Raw genomic sequence first — 23,950 nt, forward strand, 5'->3', positions numbered from 1 at the left:
CAGCTGTGCCCCCTTACACCGTCCCCAAAGCCACAAGTGCCCTGAGCATCCCAAAGGGAACGGTGCCATCCCAAAGCGGACGGCTTCATCCCAAAGGGAACGGGGCATCCCGAAAGGCTGCAGTCCCCCCCTCCCCGGGCACAGCACGCAGCCACAGCCTCGGGGTTGAGTAAGAAGCAGTGAGAAACCCTTCCTTCGCCCATCCCGGGGTTCCTCGGTACCTTCGAGCTGCCGGAGCTCCGATATCCCACCGCTCGCTGCAGCCGCTCCCGGAGCTCCGATGCCCGCAGCGCTCCGGCCCCAAGCGCCGCCCCGACGGGGAGGGCAGCGCCGCGCCTGCGTGGGGCCGGGAGCCGGGAACGGAGGTGGAGGTGGAGAGGGATTCCCGGGATTTAGGGGGCTGGGTTGGGAGAGGAGGAAGGGTGCAGCCCGCGGTGGCCCAGGGGTTGCGCTGGGAGCGGGGAATGGCAGTGGTCGGGGGTGGGAAAGAGGGGAATTGGGGGCTGGGGGTGGGGATTGAGGGGGTTGGGAATTGGGGGAGTGGGAGTTAAGGGCTGGGGATGGGAATTGGGGTCGGGGTTAGGGGGCTGGGAGTAGCAGTTGGGGTGTGGGAGTGGATATTAAGAGTCTAGGGGTGAGAACCTGGGGAATAGGGGTAGGAACTGGAGGCCTGAAGTGGGAAGTGGGGGAATGGAGGTGAGAATTTGGGATCTGGGAGGTGAGAACTGGGGGTTGAGGTGGGAATTGGGGGACTGGGAGCAGCAATTGGGCTCTGGGAGTAGATATAAGTCTCAGGGTGAGCATAGAAGGTCTCTAGTGGGAACTGGGGAGCTGGGGGTGGGACTTGGGGGAATCAGGATGGGAGCTGAGAGGTGAGAACTGGGGGAGTGGGGCTGGAAATTGGAAGTCTGGGGGTGAGAACTGGGGGGCTGGAGGTGGGAGCTGGAGGAATGGGTAGAAAGTGGGGGACTGGGAGCGGATACTGGGGGTTGAGGGGTGAGAATTGGAGGAATGGGAATTGGAGGACTGGGAATTGGGGTCTGGGTGTGGGAATTGGGAAGAACTAGGGTGGGAAATGGTGGGCTGGGGGTGAGAACTGGGAGTTGGGGTCAGAATTGGGGAACTAGAGGTGAGAATTGGGGGACTGGGAATGGGAATTGGGGGACAAGGAATAGGAATTGGGGGATGGAAATGGGGCAGTTGGGAGGCTAGGAGTGGGAATTGGGATCCTGGGGCTGGGAACTGGGTGAATTAGGGGAATTGGAATAGGAACTGGGGAATGGAGGTGGGAACTAGGGGGATAGGGGTGGGGATTGAGGGAATTGGAATGGGGATTGGGGGTTGGAGATGGCACCAGGCACTGGCACCAGCCCCTGGGATTTCCTCGGTGCCTTAGGGCATCACCTGTGGAGGGAGAGCAATCGGAGTGCAAGATTTGGATAAGAATCATCCCAAAAGAGCCACTTTTTCCCTTTCTCTGGTTTGCAAGAGGGAAACTGAAGCATGGAGGAGGGGGGCAGGTGCTTGGCCCCGTGTGCAATGGAGCTGGGGTGGCACGGTGGAAGACGCACGCTCTCACCATGCAAATATCCCTAAAAATGGGCTGTTGTTTTGCTTTGTAGCTTTTGTCACATATTCAAATCATGCAGTATTTGTGTTAGGGCTATTTTAGTTCGTTTGCCAGAGTGTTGTTCCAGGAATGCAATGTTTTCCCTGGCAGCAAAAGCCTTTGTTCGTGTTTTCCTCCTCCTTGCGTGTTTTCCTCTCTGCTCGCAGCCCTGGGGGCTGCCGTGGTCTGCTTGTGCTCAAAACCAGGTCAGTGCAATGACCCCATTCCATGCATTTCACTTTCTCCCCTCGCCCCAATAAAAAAATGCAAAAAAAATGCAAAAAAAATGCAAAAAAAAAAAAAAAAGGGGGGGGGGAAGGGGAAAAAATCATATTAGGAGCCCACGATGGAAAGCTCCAGCAGCAAAAGGCAAAGTCAAAAAACAAAGCAAAACAACAACAACAAAAAACCAACTAAAAAAGGTGAAATCTCAGTTTTTGAAGGTTTTTAAGGGGGAAGAAGAGCAGACCCTATGCAGGTCTCCAACCCCAAGCATCAAATCTTCAGTAATGGCCCTAAGAACAAGGCAGGAAGAGATGCTCATTCTGATTTGTTATGCATGTTAATCGGCATCCACTGACATTAATTGATTGATGGCACTCCAATAATTATGTTAATATCTCAATATTAATTAATGATGGGTGATAAATGCATCATTCATCCCAGTGCTATGCACATCTCCTGCCCTGTTACCTTCATAGGATGGCTTGGGTTGGTTATTGTGGTTATAGGGGTTCTAGGGTTTAGGTTAAGGGGTCGTTGGGTTGGGGACAAGCTGGGGTCAAGGATATGGGGAGAGGGGACATGTGTGGGAGTTTATCATTCCCAGTGGGAACAGAGGACACTGCAGTGGACAAAGGGAAGGAATGAAAAAGCAGCAAAAAAAAAAAAAAAAAGAGAAATAAGAGACAAATCAGCAACAGGAGCCTGACATTATTCTAAATTATGTAAATGTAATTTATATCAACACGTGGTGGTTCATCATTGGGATGCATGAGGCTGCAGTGATGGGAGCAACATGAGGGATGGGCAAGGAGGAAATACTGAGGCTTTAAGGCCAGACCCCATAAATAAAGTTGGAATAAGGAAAAAAGGCCCTATAAATAAAGCAGAAAAAAGGAAAAAAAGGAAAAAAGGAAGTGTTGGCAAATTGTGATTCCTTCCCCATGCTCTGTCCCCAGTGCAGGAGCCTGGCGAGGGTGAGCAGAGCTTCTGCTCCTTTTTGAAGATGCCAGCCAATGAACCCAACTGATGAACCCAGCCAATGAACCCAACTGATGAACTCAGCCAATGAACCCAACTGATGAACCCAAACAATGAACCCAACCGATGAACCCAAGCCAGTTCCTCTGGCCGTGCTTGAATTAAACAGCATTTTTCTGACTTTTACAAAGTCGCTCAGCCCCGTTACAGCCTCTGGAATACCAGTAATGTATTCTCTCCTTTTCCTCTCCACATGATTGCAGCATAATCTCCTCCTCACTTGATTTATTTAAGCGGGCCTTCAGATGCTCCAGTAATGGGAGTCATTTAGGTCCCTCTGCAGATATGTATTTATTTATTGCTGTTCATTTAAGCTGCAGAGCCAGTTGGCAGGAGTGAGGCAAGTCTGGGGTCACAAGGATCTTAAATTATTTGCTGTCAAAAATAGCTGGTAGAGGAAGTTAAATTCAGCAAGGTCGTTCAAGGTCATGGCCAATCACTGGTGGGAGGAGAAGGGCATTAATTAGCTGCTTTATTTATGGGGGTCATTGTGACCAAAGGGCTGGCAGTTGGTAACAAAGGGAAGCGACAGCAACTCCTCCTGTTTTTGGCAGAAGCAGCTCATGAGTGAGAAGCCAAATTACTGTCCTTGACCATGATGGGGAAGTTTGGGCTATAATTCAGTGATGCGTCTCCCATGAAGATGTGCTTAACAGGGTTCAGAGGGCAGGTGAGTATTTTGGTCACTCACACAGACAGGTCCTTGCCCAAGATTCTGCCACTCTTTTGGTAGCCAGTCCAGTCGCTGTGTATCCTTTCTGTTACATCTTGTATTCCAGTGGAACTTCACCAACATCTTCCTCCAGAAGCTAGACCTTGCAATGTCTTTTCTCTTAGAATCATTAAATCATTAAGATTGGAAAAGACCTCTAAGATCACCAAGTCCAACCATTAACCCACCCCCACCATGCCCACTGACCACGTCCCTCAGTGCCACATCTCCATGGTTCTTGAACACCTCCAGGCACGGAGACTCCACCACCTCCCTGGGCAGCCTGTGCCAGAGCATTACTATTCTTTCAGAGAATAAATTTTCCTAATATCTGACCTGAACCCCCTCTGGTGCAACTTGAGCCCATCACCTCTCATCCTGTCACAGTTCCCTGGGAGCAGAGGCCAACCCCCACCTCGCCACGACCTCCTTTCGGGCAGTTGTAAAGGGCAATAAGGTCTCCTGACCGAACAACCCCAGCTCCCTCAGCTGCTCCCCATGAGACCCATAATGTGCTCCAGACCCCTCACAGCTCTGCTGCCCTTTTCTGGACACATTCCAGGGCCTCGATGTCTTTCTTGCAGTGAAGGGCTCAGAACTGAGCACGGCACCCAAGGTTCAGCCTCACCAGTGCTGAGTACAGAGGGACGCTCACATCCCTGCTCCTGCTGGCTGCACTGTTGCTGATACAGGCCAGGATGCCACTGGTCTTCTTGGCCACCTGGGCACGCTGCTGGCCCATGTTCAGCTGGATGTCAGCCAACACCCCCAAATCCTTTTCTTCCACCCAGCTTTCAGCCTCTCTGCCCTGTGCCTGTAGCATTAACTGGGGTTGTTGTGGCCCAAGTGCAGGACCCAGCACTTGGTATTGTTAAATTTCATCCCATTGGCCCCAGCCCCGAGATCCAGCCTACTTGAAGAGCTCTGATCAAAATTAATATCAGAATTCTCCTTCCTTTCCATTTTTTTCCCCACCATGGATCAACTGAGGTAGGAAAAACAGCTACTAAAGTAGGCACGCATGCCCAGGAATGACTGGAAGCCAACAAGCCTTGTGGGTTCTTGCATTCTTCCATAGGGAAGCATCCCTACCAAAACAGCCAGGTTTTAATGACAGCAATGCTTGGCCAGAAGAGACCTTTCCATCCATAGATCCCTATCAAAAAAAAAAAAAAAAAAAAAAAAAAAAAAAAAAAAAAAAAAAGTTTTGTCATCAAAAGCCTATTTTTTCCCTCATTCTTTCTGCATAAAATGAAAACTGGATACCATAACACATGGAAAACCTTGCTGAAAGCCACTCTGCCTCACTGCTGAACATATTGGCCATGGTTTCTGGATGTGGCAGAGCGGGTGCATCTGGCTGGCAAACAGCTCACGCTAATTGATAGCTCTGCTGGGGAAATCCATACCGTTAAATGCTGCACTTAATTGTCTGTATCCGTGCTTCCTTTTACACAGTCACAAATCAAGGAGCGTCGCAACGGGCCACCTGGTGTTCAGCAAGATAGAAGTCAGACAGCAAGAAGCTTGCTTGCAAAGGAATGAAAACGTGAAAAAGTTGTGACTGATCTGAAATGCACTGGAACAGGCATCTGGGGCAATCTGCATGTGTGGGGATGAAATTAGGGCAAGTGCCCTGGCTGAACCCCAGCTGAATGGAACACCCAATCACACAGAGGAGGGAGGCTTCTCTGCCCCAGTGTCCCTGCTGCACAGCACCTCCTAAAAAAAGAGAGGTAACAACTGTGAGTGCTGGGTTCCTTACGTCCCTTCTCAACTGAAGAGATCCAAGTCTTTCCTGAAACTCTTCTGGAGTGCCAGAGACAGGCTGGAGTCAGTCAGAAATGATGCCAGTGCCCCGGGACATCAGCAGATACAAGCTCTCACCTCGCCAGGGCTCCTGATGGCACAAGCAGCAGCATTGTGGCTCTGCTTGCCAGAGCACTGGGAAGCCAATGCCACCTCCTGGCCACAAACCCTGCGGGACTTGGGTCACCTAACTGCAAGAGGAAGCTCACGATAAGACTTAAAGCTCTCTACAGCTCCCTGAAAGGAGGTTGTGCTGAGGTGAGAGTTGGTCTGCTCTTTCAGGTAACAGCAAGATGAGAGGCAATGGCCTCAAGCTGGACATGGGGAGGTTCAGGTTGGATATTGAAACATTTCTTGTCAGAAGCACAGGCTGCCCAGGGAGGTGGTGGAGTCACCATCCCTGGAGGTGTTCCAGAACTGTGGGGATGTGGCACTGAGGGACGTGGTCAGTGGGCATGGTGGGATGGGTTGGTGTTGGACTTGATGGTCTCAGTGGTGTTTTCCAACCTTAACGATTCTATGATTTTATGACACCAGGGCTCAGCTGCTTTGGCAGGGATGCAGGCCTGCATGAAACAGACAGCGTTGCAGGTGGAGTTCAGTTATTTTTCATTGGGGTTTTCCACGAGGCAGTTTGGAAAACAACAGGTTGCCAGCCAGCCCACGTTCCTTGGAGCAGAGAATAAGGAAAGGAGCAAACTGACCTCTCAGCTGCTCTTTATTTCTGGCAGATCAGGAGCTGCCCTAACAAATGCTGACTCCAAACAGTCCTGCCAAGAGCTTTTTAGACAATTTTTCTGCTGATTCTCCACCTTTGAGACAAAAAAAAATGGTTATGGGTTTTTTTTCTGTGTGTTTTTTTTCCTCTCTGCTACCATCCCCGCTTTCAGCTCCCATCAGACATCTTAGGATCTCAGATGTCTGATTTCCAGTGCCCAAGAGCATACAGAGGGAGGATGGAGACAGACCTGTTGGGCTCAGTGATAGGGTGAGAGGTAATGGCCTTAAGTTGTACCAGGGCACATTCAGGTTGGATATTTGGGAAAATTTCTTCTCCAAAAGAGTGGTGATGCACTGGCACAGGCTGCCCAGGGATGTGGTGGAGTCACCGTCCCTGGAGGTGCTCAAGAACTGTGGAGATGTGACACTAAGGGACATGGTCAGTGAGCATGGTGGGCATTGGTTAATTGGACTTGGTGATCTTAGAGGTCTTTTCCAACCTTAATGGTTCTGTGATTCTATGGTATCACTTCTGGGCTGTCCTCCTTGGGTTTTGAAGTGACCAGCTCTGGGAACATGGAGCAGGCACATGTGGGACACACAGAATACCCCCGAGCAAGTCCTTGCTACTGTGTGTGTAGAGCAAAGCTCCTGCATGAAGACAGGGCTGAAGATGACTTGGATGATTCTCTGCAAGATAAGACAGTAAGCTGAGTAGCCAGTGGCTCCAAAAGGATACTTCTGACTGAGCTACCTCCCACACCCACCAGGACCTGTAGGCTGGCCATCGCATCTGTTGCAATTCAAAGAAAAAGGTTTCAGAGGGGATGAGGACAACTTATCATAGAATATCCCAAGTTGGAAGGGACCCATAAAGATCATCAAGTCCAACTCCTGGTTCCCCATTGGACCACCCAAAAATCTGACCATAAATCATAATAATAACTTGCCACAGTGGCAATGTGTCCCCACAGTCCCTTCACCCTCCTGCACCAGGAACCGTGTTTCCATCACTCTCACCACATAAGGACTCATCGTTAGAGATTTTCCCCACCATTTCCCAGGCAGATGTTTTCATGCTACCAGCTGTTCGCCTTTCACGAGAACCACCTCTGGGACACTTCATAGAGTCATAGAGTCATTAATGTTGGAATGACCACTAAGATCATCCAGTCCAACCATCAACCCATCCCCACCAAGGCCAGTAAACCATGCCCCTCAATGCCACATCTACCCTTTTCTTGAGCACCTCCATGGACAGTGACTCCACCACCTCCCTTGGCAGCCTGTGCCAGTGCACCCCCACTCTTTCTGAGGAGAAATTTTTCCTAATATCCAACCTGAACCTTGCTTGGTACAGCTTAAGGCCATCACTTGTTGTCCTGTCAGCTCTAGTCCTGGAGGCTCTTCGGGTATGTGACTCTACCCTTGCCTATCAGCCTAACCTTCACCCCAAAGTCAGCGTTTAGTGACTCCAGTCTTCATGCTGAGTCCTGCACTTGGTGAAGGAGCCAGCTCCTAGCTCTCAGATTACACAGCTCGGGGAATCTTGCTTGGGTCTTAATTAGAGAGGTCACCTCTATGTCCCAGCTTCATCAGCTTAGCTTCAATCAGTAGGCAAGCGTAAAACTATTAGCACAATCAAGATTTATTTGCTGCAGTACAGTCTGGCTGGAAAGATGGAACTGAGGGTGTGGGAAAAACAGCGATGGGATTCTTTGTGTAAAGCTCAGCAGTAGGGCACTGCTCAGCACCCTCATCTAATCCCTGCACTGGGTTTGGGATTCCTCCTCAGCCTTGACTTGGGTGCACCCCTCAGACATCATGGAATCACAGAATCACAGAATAGTTTGGATTGGAGAAGACCTTAAAGCCAACCCAGTTCCAACCCTTGCCATGGGCTGGTTGCCCCCCACCAGCTCAGGCTGCCCAGGGCCCCATCCTGTCCCAGCCTGTCCTTGGGCACCTCCAGGGATGGGGCACCCATAGCTCTCTGGGCAGCAGTGTCAGGGCCTCCCTGCCCTTTGAGTAAAAAATTTCCTCCTAACATCTAACCTAAATCTCCTCTCTTTTAGTTTAAAATCATTCCCCCTTGTCATCACTTATCTACCCTTGTAAAAGTTGGTCTCCCTCCATGCTCTTCTCTTGCAATATTTAGCGATTGGCTTCCGCCCATTCCTCCTTGTCTTTTAGGGAAAAATACTGCATTGTCGCCAAAATGAGCGTCCAGTAGAAGACATTCCCAAACACACTTTTTCTTAGAGATCTTTGACACAGCAGTTTCTTAGAGCTGCCTGTTTGGGAAATGGGCTCAACCAACATTTTAAGAGCTTTAACCATTTTATCGCACATCACATACTGGGAAAAGCAGCAGTTACGCAGTCCCACCAATAAGGCTGCTGGCACCTGTGTCATGGAATCATTGAATGGTTTGAGATGGAAGGGACCCTTAAAGGCCATCTGGTCCAACTCCCCTGCAATGAACAGGGACACCCAAAGCTCCATCGGGTGCTCAGAGCCCATCCAGCCTGACCTTGAGTGTCTCCAGGGATGAGCCACCACCACCTCTCTGGGCAACCTGTGCCAGTGCTTCACTACTTTTAATATAAAGAATTTTTTCCTTATATCCAGCCTTCCGCAGACCTCACTGTATTAGCTATAATTTTTAAAAACCTTCTCATTTACTCAGCCCTTCAGAAAGCTTTCCTCCTTCCTTTTCACAACACGATTGCATTAGTCAAGTAAATGAATAATGATGCGGCTTCTGAGCAGCCTGTGGTGCTGCCAGGAAGCTGTTGCCTCATTAAATCTGTGCCACTTTCTCTCACACAGGGATGTGTGAGATGGGCAGCGTACAGGAGGTGAGAATTTGGGTCTGTTTTGGGGTTCAGACTCTTTAAAGGAGACAACGTTGCTCATTCCGCAGTCAGAGCAATGGGAAGGAAGTGGGAACCCTCTGATCCTACAAAAGAACACAACTGTTAACTGGGATTTTTAGGCAAAAAGATACCACCTGCTCCCAGATAACGCTTCCCGCTTTGCCGTGCAGAAGGAAGAGCACTCACTCCAACTCTGCCCTGACTCTGCAACCCTACAAGCTCGTGCTGCAATTAAGCCTGATCTCATTAACGAATCGCTGCCAGACCTGGCTGGGATTTGGAGAGTAGATGTAGGGAGAAGACAGGTGCTGCAAGAAGTGGCAGGGCTGATTCACAGCTTGGCTCTCTTCCTCTGAATCAGCATGAAAAGAATTAATATGCCAGGCTGGCAACAGGGACGGCAGCCAGCGAGCTAATTATACGGTCCTCCCGTAATCCGTGTTCCTCCTCATTTTTTAATAACTCAAGTGATCTCACTGATTTGCCAGTTGAGAAGGAAGGGCTGTATTAATTAGCCAACAAGTGCATTGTGCAAAGCATTAGGTAAGGGAAAGCGAAGACAAAGTGATCAGCTTTGCTGTAAATTCTCAGGGAAAAAAAAAAAAAGGAAAAATAATAGAGAAAAAAAAAGACCCAGCAGTGCTCGTGTAGCACAGAAATGATGGTGTTCAGTTTTGGGCCCCTCACTACAAAAAGATATTGAGGTGATGGCCTCAAGTTGTGCAAGGAGAGGTGCAGGTTGGAGATTAGGAAACGTTTCTTCTCAGAAAGAGCAGTGATGCGTTGGCACAGGCTGCACAGGGAGGTGCTGGAGTCCCCATCCCTGGAGGTGTTCAAGAACCAGGAGATGTGGCACTGAGGGACAGGATCAGTGGGCATGGTGGGCATGGGTTGGGGTTGGGCTTGAGGATCTTTGAGGTCTTTTCCAACCACAGTGATTCTATGATTCTCTGAAAACCCCGTTGCTATCTATGAGGCTGGGAAATCATTCTGCCCACGGATGTAAATCCATCCCGGAGGTATAATCCATCCCAAAGCATCCTGATTGTTTCCTCGTGGTGTCTTATTAGATTTAATGCTGTACACAGCCAATGAAACACCTTTCCATCACTGTCTGTCTTTGCCAGGAAGAGGGCATGGATGCCAACAAGAAAGAGAGGGTCTTGGAAGTGAGGAGTTTCTGTTTCAACTCTAAAGACAGGAGGGGAGAAATCCAGTCCAGCGGTGGTGATACTTCAGGAAAGAAATGATAGAAAATCTCTCTCAGCGCTCAGCTTCTTACAAGGAGAAAAGGAATTCACAAAGCTCGTGTTTGCCTGATGCAGTTGTGCTAATACGCAGGAGGTGGCAGCATCCCCCCAAAATGCAGCTAAAAGCTCTCATCACCTGGTGGCAATGAGAGCCCAGCTTTTATCTGGAGGGTGAGAATTAACTCAGTTACGGTGAAGCAGCTCTATCAGGGGTGCAGGGCACCAGCCCTCCCTCCAGACACCCAAATTGAAGAGATGCTGCTTCGGCTGTACTGAAAGATCAGTGCCCATACAGATGCATGATCCTCTGGATGCACATTCGTACCTTCATATAGATACACCTTCCTTTCTAAGAGCAAAGCATGAGACTTAGAACCACCGTCACACCTCTGATGACTAATACTGGAGACTCCTCCCGCTCTCCCCAATTTGCTGACTCGTGACTTCTACTAATTGCACCAGAAGCAATCCCTGATCATATCAGACTGTATATAAATATGTATGTAAAATACAGCTTGGCTGTCAGTTTTCCCACTTCTACTCCATCCTGAACACAAACACCGCAGTTCTATGGTCCATGGTCCATGCAGAGGGGAATCTACTCCATTCTGAACTTGAACACTGCAGTACCATGGTCCATATTCTCCTGGAGAAGCTGGCAGCCCATGGCTTGGACAGGTACACTCTGTGCTGGGTAAGGAGCTGCCTGGAGGGCCAGGCCCAGAGAGTGGTGGTGAATGGAGTTAAATCCAGCTGGCGACTGGTCATGAGTGGCATTCCCCACGGGTCAGTGCTGGGGCCTGTCCTCTTCAATATCTTTATTGATGACCTGGATGAGGGCATTGAGAGCACCCTCAGTAATTTGCAGACGACACCAAGCTGGCAGGAAGTGTCGATCTGCCTGGGGGTAGCGAGGCCCTACAGAGAGATCTGGACAGGCTGGATCTCTGGGCTGAAGCCAATGGGATGAGGTTCAACAAGACCAAGTGCCGGGTCCTGCACTTTGGCCGCAACAACCCCAGGCAACGCTACAGGCTTGGGGCAGAGTGGCTGCAAGACTGTGGAGGAAACGGACCTGGGGGTGTTGGTCGATGCTCGGCTGAGCATGAGCCAGCAGTGTGCCCAGGTGGCCAAGAAGGCCAATGGCATCCTGGCTTGGATCAGGAACAGTGTTGCCAGTAGGAGTAGGGAAGTCATTGTCCCTCTGTACTCAGCCCTGGTGAAGCCCCACCTCAAGTACTGTGTTCAGTTTTGGGCCCTTCACTGCAAGAAAGACATTGAGGCCCTGGAGCATGTTCAGAGGAGGGTGATGAAGCTGGTGAGGGGTCTGGAGCACAGGCCTTATGAGGAGCAGCTGAGGGAGCTGGGATTTTTCAGTCTGGAGAAGAGGATGCTCAGGGGAGACCTCATCGCTCTCTATAACTACCTGAAGGGAGGTTGCAGTGAGCTGGGGGTCAGCCTCTTCTCCCTTGTAACTAGTGACAGAACGAGGAGGAATGGCCTCAAGTTGCGCCAGGGGAGATTCTGGCTGGACATTAGGAAATTCTACTTTTCTGAAAGAGTAGTCAGGCGCTGGAATGGGCTGCCCAGGGAGGTGGTTGAGTCACTGACCCTGGAGGTGTTCAAGAAACATTTAGATATAGCATTGAGAGACAGGGTTTAGTGGGGTTATTGGTGGTAGGTGGATGGTTGGACTGGATGATCTTGTAGGTCTTTTCCAACCTAGCTAATTCTATGATTCTATGATCATCCCCGAAAAGGGGATTTTCCTCCATCCTGAGGATGACCATCATGGTACCATGGTCCATAGCCCATACAAAGGGGCTTCTACCCCATCTTGAACAAAAACACTGAATGATGTGAGCTTATGGACAAACCCATTGAAGAGCCACAACCGTGTGGGAGGTGTGGACATGAGAGCATCAGCTGCAAAGCAAATTGATAGCAGATTGTCACATTCCAGGGAACATGGCAGAGAGAGATCTTCAGCAGCAACAGGCTTATCAGCCCTCCCACTTCAATTAATGCCAGCAGCAAGAAAACCCAGCTGGAGTTTGATTGCTTTCCAAACAAGCTGCACAAAAACATCTCTTCTGTAGCAGTGAGGCTTTGATATCATGGCTTGCAGGTTCGTTGCTGGTTCTGATCTCCTAACAAGCACTTAGTCTTGTTTTCGTTTCAGTGTGGATTTGGCTGTCCTGTTCATGGCTTCTTGGAGCTTAGCAGAAGTCGGACTTGTCCCCAGGCTTACAAAGCATTGCAATGTTTTAACAACTTTCCTCTGTTCTGCTGCTCTGTGGTGAGCCAACACACGGGCTATGAGGAAAAAGCATTGCTCAGGTGAAGCATCCCCATACATCACTGCAGCTCTGATGCTCAGCCAACCTATAAATATCAATGTTTGGGCATCAGTTTACAGCAGCAGAACAACTCAATTAATTCAGTTTGCAGGTTTCTGCACGCTGTTCTTTGTTAGCATTCACCTACGTGATCTCAGCGATGAGAAAGCACCGAGTCAGAGCCCTCCATGGCTCAAGTGTTGCTGGGTGCTGTGCCATGGTTGTATGGTCCCCAGGAGCTGCACCTCAGTGCCACTAATTCCTTCTAACTTCATTAAATCAGTGTGCGCTGATTACGGCGTTGGCCTCAGAGCGAAGCAGATTGATCAGGCTGGATGTCTTTCAGAAGTGACTTGGGCTGCAGTGGCATCCTGGCTTGTATCTTCTCCCAGGTAACAAGTGGTAGGGTGAGACGTAATGGCCTCAAGTTGCACCAGGGGAGGTTCAGGTTGTATATTAGGAAACATTTCTTCTCAGAAACATTGGTAACACATGGGAACGGGCTGCCCAGGGAGGTGGTGGAGTCAGCATCCCTGGAGGTGTTCAAGAACCATGGGGATGTGGCACTGAGGGACGTGGTCAGTGGGCATGGTGGGATGGGTTGAGCTTGGGCTTGGAGATCTTAGAGGTCTTTTCCATCCTTAATGAGTCTATGATTCCTGGGCAGCTAGGACTGAATCCTGAGACCCACAGACCTGTCCTTTTCCTGCCTCTGTTGATCCCCTCTCCCATGCCCAGATAGCAGCAGAGTTGTCTGTCTGTCCTGTCCTTGTGAGGACCATCTGAGGAGCCTCATCTGCCTTTAGACCTGCCACTTCAGGCAGCCTATGTTAGTTCTATTGTAGCTGCTGGAGAACAGGCTTTTGGAGGAGGCAGCGCTGGTGCAGGTGGCTCTGAAGAAGGCCTCTGAGGACACACAGCTTTCCTGGACAGTGCCTCAATCACCGTTCTCAAGAGTTCAAGTCTTATTTTCCAGAAGTCTGACCATCTCTCCACTCACCCATGGAGAACATAGATCCATCACAGCTCCGTGAGCGACTCCATCAGCTCCACCAGCTCCGTTCACATGGTACCTGGTCTCTCTGTGGCAGATGTACCAACTCCACAGGTTACAGAAGAAATATTTAAGCACCAAAGGTTGGGACAAAAATAAATAAATAAATAAATAAATTAATTAAAGCAAAACTCACACACCTGAGGACCTGGGGCACACAGCTGTGACCCTGCAGGCTCTCTACACTCTGAGCTGCTGCATGGACCTAAAGGGGAGGGCAGCCACCCTGCATTCACAGAGAACGCATGAACCCAACTCAGATCCTACAGATGAGTCTTAGCAACCTGATCCCGTCCTTTCCCAGCACTGGGACAGATGCTGATGGAGCAAAGCTACAGAGAACTGAGAGCCCTCTTTTCTCCACAGGTCCCATACTGTAGCACACAACTGTGCAGCTAATTATCCTCTTGCACTGAAAGAATCAGGAGGATGAGGTTGAGATACGCAGCCAGCCAGGCACTGAGCAGCAGCAAGATGAGCCAGCCAACCCAGTGCAACACAAAGGCCAAGAAACACCTGGGAAAAGCGATACTTAAAACAAAGTTCTTTAATAATTTGAACTATAAAGACACAAATTAGTGCCTGACCGCAACATGAATAACAAACAAAATACATTAAATATCTCAAAGCTATGGTGCTCGCAAAACAAGATAGGCTGATACACAGAAGCCTAATGTTAGTTACCAGCAGGTCTGGTACAAAGAATCAGTTCAGTATTATCAAAATTGTCAATAAACACTGCTCCGTGCAGCTGTTTTACAAGTCAACTTTACAAGTCAACTAACTGCCATCCGTCTGTCACAGTGTATTTATCAATCTGCAACAATATGCTGAATTTCAGGAAAAAAAACCCACAATATTACATTAGAACCAACAGTGTCAATGTTAAAAAGTTTGGTCGCGTAACACGTGGTGTATTTCACACCCGTTACAGGTGGACAGATGTTGTTTGCTAAGACAGTAAACACGGCATCATCAGTGCACTCTGCTCAGTTTAATAGTCAACCTCACGTAGTCAACATCAGTTTGGGAGATTAAGAGAAAAATCCATTCCTGTTCAGTCTAAGGAGTAACCACTGTTTGTGCTTCTTGAAGTTCTCTTCCAAAATCCAGGGAGAAATAGTATGTTCTTCCACAGTGACTGACCAAGGCTTTAATTTAGGAAACATTTTGGTACATGGTTTGCTATGGGCATGTGGGAAAACCCATCTTTATTCAGTACTGGACTTACGAGGAACAGGTGGACATTGTCCTGGGGGATTGAGGAAAGAATGAATCTGAGATTGTCCTTGCAGCTATTCCTGTGTTCTGGAGATAAATATTAATAATAAAAAAAAACAAATAAAATAAAAGAAGGGGAAGACCCTTTATCCTTGCATTTGTAAAATCCCAGTAGTCTGCTCTCAGCATCAGGCAGACGTGTATACTCAACTTGCGCAAAACATTTGGCAGGCATTGGTTTAGGGTCCTGCATTAGCTGGATTCTCATCTTGGTGAGGCTAGATACCTTTGACGAGTACAAACAGAGATGCTAAGAGATTCAGGCTTCAATCCTGCCCCTGACATTGCATGTATCAAAGGATCGGGGAGCTCCAGAAACTAAATGGGGCTCTGCATAAAGTGTTTGCTTGACTGGTGCACCTCCTCACTGCCCATCCCTGAATGACACATGCTACAATAAGCAGCAGCTGTGGGGCTAAATCCCTCATCCAGCTTTATAAATGAGAGGGATGTGGGGCAGACAGGCACGTGTTTCAGCCGAGAGGCAGCCGCATACTGGGTAACTGCATTTCTGCAAAGCAAGAAGAAGGGCCCAGGTTTATGCATTAGAAGGATTTTTTTAACATAAACCAAAGCCCATCCCCACCTAACAAAGACCTTCTGTGGACCTCAGGGAAGAACACAGCTTCAGCGCTTGGAAAAGACTTGTGACAGAGGTCAGGCACTTGGCTGCAGTAGGCAGCTGTGGGTGAGACATGGAAAAGACCAACCTCCAACCCATCTTAACAGCTGGTACAGTGTATTATCTGTAGTTCTATCATGGACTCTCAAGGAAAGCTCCAGAGGATGTTCCAGATGTGTAAACAGCATTTTGATTTGTGTATGAAACAATCCGTGTCACCTTCCATCGTCAGGGAGCAACAGCTGGATGATCCATAACGAGCCGAACGTAACACACAGTTTGCATCACCTCTATGACAGAGTGCAGAGTCAGCATGAAAAGTTAAATGCATACATATCAAAACCCTCGAGCTTGCTCTACAAGGATCTGAAGTGCAGTTATCAAGAGGGTGCTTGATGTAATACTGTGGGATTCTGTGCTTAATCTTTTGTTATTCTCCTTCCATGTCAAATTTCTTAATCTCCTTCTGCCTTTCGCTTCTCATGGGTAACAAAGACTCCGTAGCTTATCTCTTTTCATAATAAAGTCCCACCGCCAATCAGTAGCTTGCATTTAAAGCCTCTCGCTGCCTCCTCATAAAGCGCAGATGGGGAGATCATGTTTCTGTAAAGCAAAGCAACTGTTTTACCTGGAAATGTCAATTACAACTAAGGGGGCACACAGCCCACCAAAACAAACGCGCTCTTGGATCCTAAGGTCTACTGAAGAAAACAGCATTGCTGCTTTGTTACAGCTCCTCTTCCACTACCAAGCATGACGCTGATTTATTTCATCACCTGCTATCAAATGCCAAAAAATACATGTCCATAGGGAGAAACTGGTTTCAAAAGCGGTATTACTGAAATTCTTGAACGCAAAAACTGAACAATGTGGTGCTGACCGTGAGAAACACGAGTGATGCAGGGAGGATTTTATGTTGTTATGAGTTTCAGGTGGATGAGTTAGCAGAAAAATTCATTCAGCTGTTAGAAATCAAGTGCTGGAAGCAAATGTACTCGGCCAAAAGAATCAACTGCACTTCAAATCATACAGCTCCCTTCAGCCAAAGAAAGCAGGGCCAAGGAGGAACATGGTGGCCAAATTAAATTAGAAGAGAATTAAAACTAATTACGGGACAATATTTCCTACCACATCTCCCCCAAGGTCACACCAAATTAATTGTATGCTGTATCTAAGCACTAAATGTCACTTAATACACTGCCAGAAAAGGTTTCACTTCACCTGTCTCAATTAAAGACCTCCTACTCACATCTCTACCTAAATCAAAGCTCTGTGTTCAGAGGATCAGCAGACTGAGCATTACCAGAAAGTCTGACAGACACCAAACGAATCTGGACGTTTATGCAGAGGGAACAGTCAGCCACAGACACACACGATGCCGCTGCAAACCTCAGGGGCTGCAGATTGCTCTGACACCTGCGTTTTCAAGCAGACATAATTAAGGGCACAGGCGTTGTGTAATACATGACAGAGGTAGATTGGCAAGTGATAGACTGCATATTCCAATCTTGACTCTGGGGGAGTCTTCTCAACACTTGCTGGTAGCGCATCCTCCTTGTGCTGAAAGGAGAAGCATTAGAATGAGGTCTGGAGGTGACTAATACTGCGAGTCAGCTTCAAACACTGCCTTCAAAACACAGACAATGCCTCTTGATGGCATATTTCTGTTTATTGCATCTCATCTTCGGTTGGAATGTAGGTCTCAAGGATCCAGAAAGTCTTGATTCCTGGCATGGTATGGTGTTGTTCTGTACTGAGAGAGTCATTCTGACATTTTTTTCTACTACTTCCCAAGGAAGAATTCTTCACCTCACGGTCTGCAGAACGACTTGCTGCTGATCTGTGCCAAGCTGACGGGCTCAAGGTGACAGATTTCCTGGTTCTTCACAGATGTTAAAGAATAAAAGGGTTCTTCATTATTTTTAAGCCTGTCTAACACATCCTGTAGGATTCCTATTAAGGGGCACCTATTTCTGTAATTCCCTTCAATGTAGCTGCTGTCTGAATCCTGCTCAAAAAATAGGATCAAAGATGACCCACCTTGCAAGACGTACAGCAACGAAAGTTTGGGATATGCTGCTCTAAGGACTGCAGAAAAAAGACATCAGCATGTCATACAAGCAAAATAAATAAAATACACTTCTAACAGACATCTAACGAACTACAGGAGTAAAGATGTATGGCTTTCCAGGCACTAGAAAGTGTCAGAATTGGAGTGACAAAGTTAAAAGTGGCTTCCCATTATCACTTACAGGATCAGTAAGGCAGTCAACCCAAAGCATCCATAATTTTAGATTACTTATGCTTAGAAGGATATACACATACATTAATTACATTCTTCAGAGTGTAGCGTAACCCAAAAGGCCACCAGAAGGGTGGCTCGTGGTTATTTGGAATGAAGGAAGAACACAATCTGCCTAAGTTTTTAAGATAAAAAAAAAAAAACTGCTGATAAAGGATATGAATGAAAAAGCCAACAGCAGTTTAAAATTAATGTCAGAGCTTTTCCAATTATTATTTTTTAATTCTGACAATTTAATTCGACAGGGCCTGAATGGAAACATACATCTTTGTTGCAAGTGTGTGGGAGAATGTACAAATTCCCTTAAAATATACCATTCTAGAGATGCTTTATCAGGATGAAAGTGGCTTTTTAGTACACTGTGATTCCTGTAATTACAGGCAAGTAAAGCAGAGCCCCTGCGCCCTCCAGAAACAAAAATAAGGCCACTAAAATAAAGGTTTTGTTTGCTTTCTTAAAATAATACCCTACCTAGCAAACGTCACTATGTCTGTTGATATGTATAGTCACTGCACTGCTCCCATTACAGGACTCTTTTCCCTAACTTATGGAAGCGTGCAAATGTATTCAATCAGAAAATAAGACACAGTGTGCAGAAGCATGCTTGAGAGAGCCAGGAGGGGAACAGGCAGGCACTTATGTTCAAGCTACGCTTTTCAAAGTGTTCTCAAATCTCGCTACAAAAAGATAGGACTTCTGGGTAATCACAGACATCTGGTCCAAACCAGCACTTTCCTCCCTCTGCGTGAGTGGTTCCGATCTCTTTCTGTTTCAAGACCCCTCAAATTTCCCAGCACAGATGTCAACCTCATCTGTATAGGACTACAGGCTACTGACAACAGATTTATTTTAAAAATGTTGCTCAGGAGTCTTGTTAACTGATTACAGGTCGAAATGCACCGCTCTTAGCATGTGCTTTAACCTTGCTGAAGTCATTAATTGCGAAGCACTGTTTTCTAGTCCTGAGTATGGATCCCAAGAGTCCAGGCTTAGTCACCATAACCAAAAGCCATAATTTCGTTTGGAGATTTGCATCAGTAGGGATGCCACAAATGGACATGGAGGATATACATAAGTCTGACTATTTCCACCAGTCAGAGCATGGAAGCTTACACTAGAACTTTACAATCTGGGAGGCAGCTTTATAGTTACATCACTGTGCCTCGCTGCTGTGGGCATGTTTTAAATCAATACTTGCAATCAGACTGAGCACTTCCCTTTTTCCTTTGTGGCAAGGATAAATCTCTCAGAGCATCAACAATTGCATAGCATGGCAGCTTGAAGGCCCAAAGACAAACTCGATTAGCCACCCCAAGATCTGGACAGACTAAACAAAAGCAACAAAAGCCTCCAATATGAGGTATATTTTGAAAAACTGTGTTAGTTCAATGTGTTTTTTTTTTTTTTATGCTTACTTACTAACTTTGATCAGCTAGGTAGAAAAAAACTGCAGAAGTCAGAGGGTTTGTCCCCAGTTAAGAGCCAAAGGTTGGTGCTAAAAGGTATTCAACTTTCCACAGAGAAACCACGTGCTGGAAACATTAAGAGCATGCAACCAAAATGCTGCATATTTTGGGGGTATCCTCAACGTAAATCTTCTTCTTTACTCTTTCTTCAATATTTCTGAACAAGAAGATGCTTCTGAAAGTCACACTAGCATTTAAGACTTATAAAATAATAGAAAGGCATGAATTCAAAGCTAAACAAGCACACATACAGTGTTTGTCAATCTGTGCTAAGACTGGCATAATGGGAAAGTATGGAGAGAAAAAGAAGGCATGTAAATAATAAAAGATTTTAAAAGTGTTTCTTGTGGTTATACAGTCACCCGATGGATGACTTGTAAAACAAATTAGGAATTCTGTTTCCACACACAAACAACTCCTATATATCACAAATGTCTTCACCCGGTCACACCCTGGAACATCCTCCATGATGCACCTCAGTTGGACTAAAACAAAAGTGGAAACTTGGTACAAAATTAACCAAATGGCACATGGACCCCAACCTTTTTGCTTAAAATATCAGTTGCAAAAGAGGCTGTGGAGAAGCAAGGAAAGAATAAAGCCCTAAATCGATCATACATACTTCATTAATTGTATAAAAGTGCAAGATTAAAGTAGTTCAGGTTAAACATTCAGTTCACTGTAGTCCACGCAGATGCTTAGCTTAGTCATCAGTGACCTGTTTTTATCGTTCAGTTACTAATATTAGTTTACACCACAGAAAGAACAACAACTGAATGAAAAACTTAAGCAACCCACTTCAAAAATGGTTAGTTTTCTGTGACCAGCACGAAATATTAGCTCAGTATCATCAGCTATACAACATATACATAAAAATATTGTGTCTTAATCTTTGTTTTAACAACTTAGAATAAAGCTGTACTAAACATTATTCTCCTAGTGTGCCAACTCTTCGCTCCGTTCTGGCGGGCAGGCCTAGTAACACAGAGAAGTCCTTTTGTAGCAATGGGACTTGAAATGATCCACGATTTTGACAATCCAGCCATATTAAGTGTTGAATCACTTTATTCAGCCAGGCTAAGTGGATGCATGTGACTGCCTTGGTCTCAGTCAAAGCTTTCTGGGTGGCTCCACAAGAAGAACAGGCCATATTCCAAGAAGAAACTGTTAAAAGAAGAATATGAAGAGGAGAAAGATTTCTTGGAATCTTATGTCTCTTGGAACAGAAACCAAACACTGTGAACAACATTTCAATGGCACTGCTTGGAATGCAAGTAGAAAGCAAAGGCAGTAGCATAACAGAAACAATAAGCAAGCCCCAGTGCATGTTCAGGCCAAGATATATGAATGCTCTAGTGCATTAATGGACACAAAATATTGGTTGCTTACCTTCACCTTTGGCCTGTGTTTGAGGAAAAGTGTCCTTGTGTATAAACTGAGGAAAAGAAGGAAAGCACACTTGAAATTTGATGTATAAGACAGCATGCAAAATAATAATCAAGTACTAACGCTTGTTTTGTTTTCCAACTAGAAAACAATTGATACTGATTGTGGAACTACACATTATGCCTACATTTACAGAAAATAGGAAATATTAGCCCACAGTAAATCCCACTGCAACTAGCAAATTGATCTACACAAACATCCATGTGAGCAGGAAGAGAGGAGTTCTCTCTCTGCTCAGGAAAAGACCTCAGGAAAAACCTGAGGAGAAGGATTTGGTGGTGCTGGTTGATGAAAAGACTCAACATGAGCTGGCAATGTGTGCTGGGAGCCCAGAAGACCAACCATATCCTGGGCTGCATCAAGAGAAGCGTGACCAGCAGGGCGAGGGAGGTGATTCTGCCCCTCTGCTCTCGTGAGATCCCACCTGGAGTACTGCATCCAGTTCTGGGGCCCCCAACATAAGAAGGACATGGAGCTGTTGGAGCAGCCCCAGAGGAGGGCATGAAGATGATCAGAGGGCTGGAGCACCTCCCCTATGGGGACAGGCTGAGAGAGCTGGAGCCCTGCACCCTGGAGAAGAGAAGGCTCCAAGAAGACCTTATAGCGGTCTTCCAGGACCTGGAGGGAGCCTAAAGAAAAGCTGGGGAGGGACTTTTTGTAAGGGCAGGTAGTGACAGGATAAGGGAAAATGGCTTTAAACTGGAAGAGGGTAGATTTAGACTAGATATTAGGAAGAAATTCTTTACTGTGAGGGTGGTGAGACACTGGAACAGGTTGCCCAGCGAGGCTGTGGATGTCTCCTCCCTGGAGATGTTCAAGACCAGGCTGGATGGGGCTGTGTGAGCAACCTGGTCTAGAGGGAAGTGTCCCTACCTATAGCAGGGAAATTGGAACTAGATTATCTTAAAGGTCTCTTCCAACCCAAACCATTCTATGACTCTGTATGAACTAGACAGCGCCTGTCATTTTGGAAGGGTGAAATTACTTCACTGTACCACAGAATGTAGCAGATATAAAAAGATGATAGTAAAAAAGCATAGCTTGATTCCTTACTTTTGTTCTGACCCACTCTTTCCCTTTGGAAGATCTCTTCCTGTCTATGACCTCACTCCTTATGCAGCCATCTGCTCAGGTAGTATAGGTGGTGCCACCAAGAAAACACTAAGGAAACTACTGCAGGGAAAGCATGTAGTTCATTGGATTAGGGCACATTCCCCAGTGGCCAGAGAATGCAAAAACAAATTGTTCTCCCTGTGCAGCACACTGGAAAAAAACTTTGCCTATGGTATTCAAACCATCTCCATCAACTTGCTTTTCGTAAGGAATTTTCTTCAAAAGACTGTCAAGCTCTTTAGGGCAGCAGACAACTTGTCAGTCAAAATGGAGCAGCTGTTTTCCACATACTATGCTGTATTTTATATATACATACACATACATATGGACACATACATATATATATATTACAGGTATATAAAAAAAACAACTATCAGATCAGCTACTGGAATTGTACTTATTTTCTTTGAATTTTCCTTTTATGGGCTATTTTAGCATATGACAAAAAAAGAACACTATGTCAGGTGTAAGAAGTGATAAGTGATCGTGTTTTCTCATCTACACAGGATGTACCTGCCAGGTATTGAACTAACTACATAAAATCTGCAGATTCTGTCTGCTTTCATCCCTGCTTCCAGTAGATGGTGGTACAGAGCAACAGCAGAGACAAAATCTGCTGGCTGCAGATCTGCTAATTAAAGTGCTTACACATTTAAGTCTCCTCCTAAAACTAACATCCCACACTTCTGCAAACAGCTCTGCTCCAACCACTTCAGCCATCACCTTTCTCCTCTACAGCATGATGCCTGATAGTTTTCAGGAGTGACAGCGCCTATCAAATAATTAGTTACACTTCTAAAATTAAGGATATTTAAGCACTTGAGGATTCTCGCACAAGAGCACGAAAATATTAATGGCTTACATTTGGAAATTAATCAAAACTGCAGAAGTATTCCACAGTAAACTGCTACAGAGTTCTCATTTTCTAAACTGCATTTTCCTGTAGAATCACGACTATCTACAAGATTGATGATTATTCTGGAGAACATACATTACCAGAGTTTACAGACAAGTCACTAAGAGGAACGAACTTCCACTTCCTCCAGTTCATTAAGAGGTCATTTTCCTGCTCTTCTGCTGACACAGCGGGTTGAAGTAAATCTGAACCCGGGAAAACTCCCAAGGCTGCTTTATGACCATCCAGTTTAGAAAACATTTCCTACCTGAGCAGGATATGAAGGTAAGAGCCCAGGCCTGTGAGAATGTGCCACCACGCGTGAAACTGGGTCACAGCTCCCACAACAGGAGGCATCTTCTCTCGTAGTGCTCTGTAAGAAAGAAAACACTGTGCAATTGGTTTTTGTTTCCTCAAACAGAGCAACCTCAGATTTGAGTGATCTGTTACCTCTGGACTCAAACCTCAGAGAATGTGTTTATGGCATCCCACAGTCTCAAGTGACTTCTATCAGTCTCCTGCCCCAAACCCTGCAAACTACTGTCCACAGGAAAAAGAAGCTGAGGATAAGACCTGAGAGAAGTGGGATCCATCTGACCTCACTGCTTCACTCTAGCTCCATGGAGGCCTAGCTTACCTTTCTCTGTTCTACACTTAGAACAGGGAAAAACATGGTGCTTAGTGAGGAAGCAATGGAAGTGGAGGTTTCTGAAATGCTCTGCCAACTTGCTTAATATTTTCAGCAGTTACGGGGCGTGAGCTACGTGGGAAGAGGCTCAATGATGGAGACAGGAAAAAAAAAAAGGGAAGGAACTAAGTCACCATGGTTTCCCCTGCTCCACAGACTTCTGCAGTTAACTCCTGGTTTGGTGGAGCAAATGTTAACATCTGCCTGTCTTCATTTCTGACTTGTATTTCACGTTCAGTCAAAATAAAAAGGGAAAACAGTAACGATTGCAGAGGTGAGGAAGGAAAGCCTGCAGCTTCTGTTACACCTATTTACTGCATTATGTTACAGTGTTCAGGCCTCTCCACTAAAGGCTAGTCCCTGAGCTACTGATTACGTTTCCAACTGAGGCACAAAGGTAAACACAGCTTTGATTCAGTCAGACCACTAGTGACTACTGGAACATGAAAACAGTCACCCCAACCTTTTAGAATCATAGAATATCCCGGGTTGGAAGGGACCC

The 23,950-nt window shown here is 46.5% G+C and overlaps 2 protein-coding genes and 1 long non-coding RNA gene across 4 annotated transcripts in view; 1 reads left to right on the forward strand and 2 right to left on the reverse strand.

Moving 5' to 3' along the window:
- The window catches only part of CAPN5 (calpain 5), a 53,400-nt gene extending 53,050 nt beyond the window's left edge, over positions 1–350 (reverse strand). The window contains exon 1 of the mRNA XM_021383244.1: positions 222–350. The gene's annotated coding sequence lies outside the window, so the exon portion shown is untranslated. The remainder of the gene's footprint in view (positions 1–221) is intronic.
- Positions 338–5,810, forward strand: LOC110391415. 2 transcript variants are annotated; one of them, XR_002434059.1, is made up of 5 exons: positions 338–371; positions 1,721–1,815; positions 2,791–3,036; positions 3,427–3,542; positions 5,043–5,810. It is a non-coding gene; the product is annotated as an uncharacterized LOC110391415 (long non-coding RNA). The 2 variants fall into 2 exon arrangements; XR_002434058.1 differs by lacking the exon at positions 338–371 and having other exon boundaries at positions 589–1,815.
- Positions 14,165–23,950, reverse strand: part of ACER3 (alkaline ceramidase 3) — a 60,429-nt gene continuing 50,643 nt past the window's right edge. Inside the window, exons 9-11 of the mRNA XM_021383287.1 lie at positions 23,029–23,133; positions 20,696–20,741; positions 14,165–20,470 (exon numbers count right to left, since the gene is read on the reverse strand). Coding sequence (XP_021238962.1) covers positions 20,417–20,470; positions 20,696–20,741; positions 23,029–23,133 — 205 coding nt within the window. The 3' untranslated portion in view covers positions 14,165–20,416. The remainder of the gene's footprint in view (positions 20,471–20,695; positions 20,742–23,028; positions 23,134–23,950) is intronic.

This window comes from Numida meleagris, chromosome 1 (genome assembly GCF_002078875.1).
Source record: "Numida meleagris isolate 19003 breed g44 Domestic line chromosome 1, NumMel1.0, whole genome shotgun sequence".
NCBI lineage: Eukaryota > Metazoa > Chordata > Aves > Galliformes > Numididae > Numida > Numida meleagris.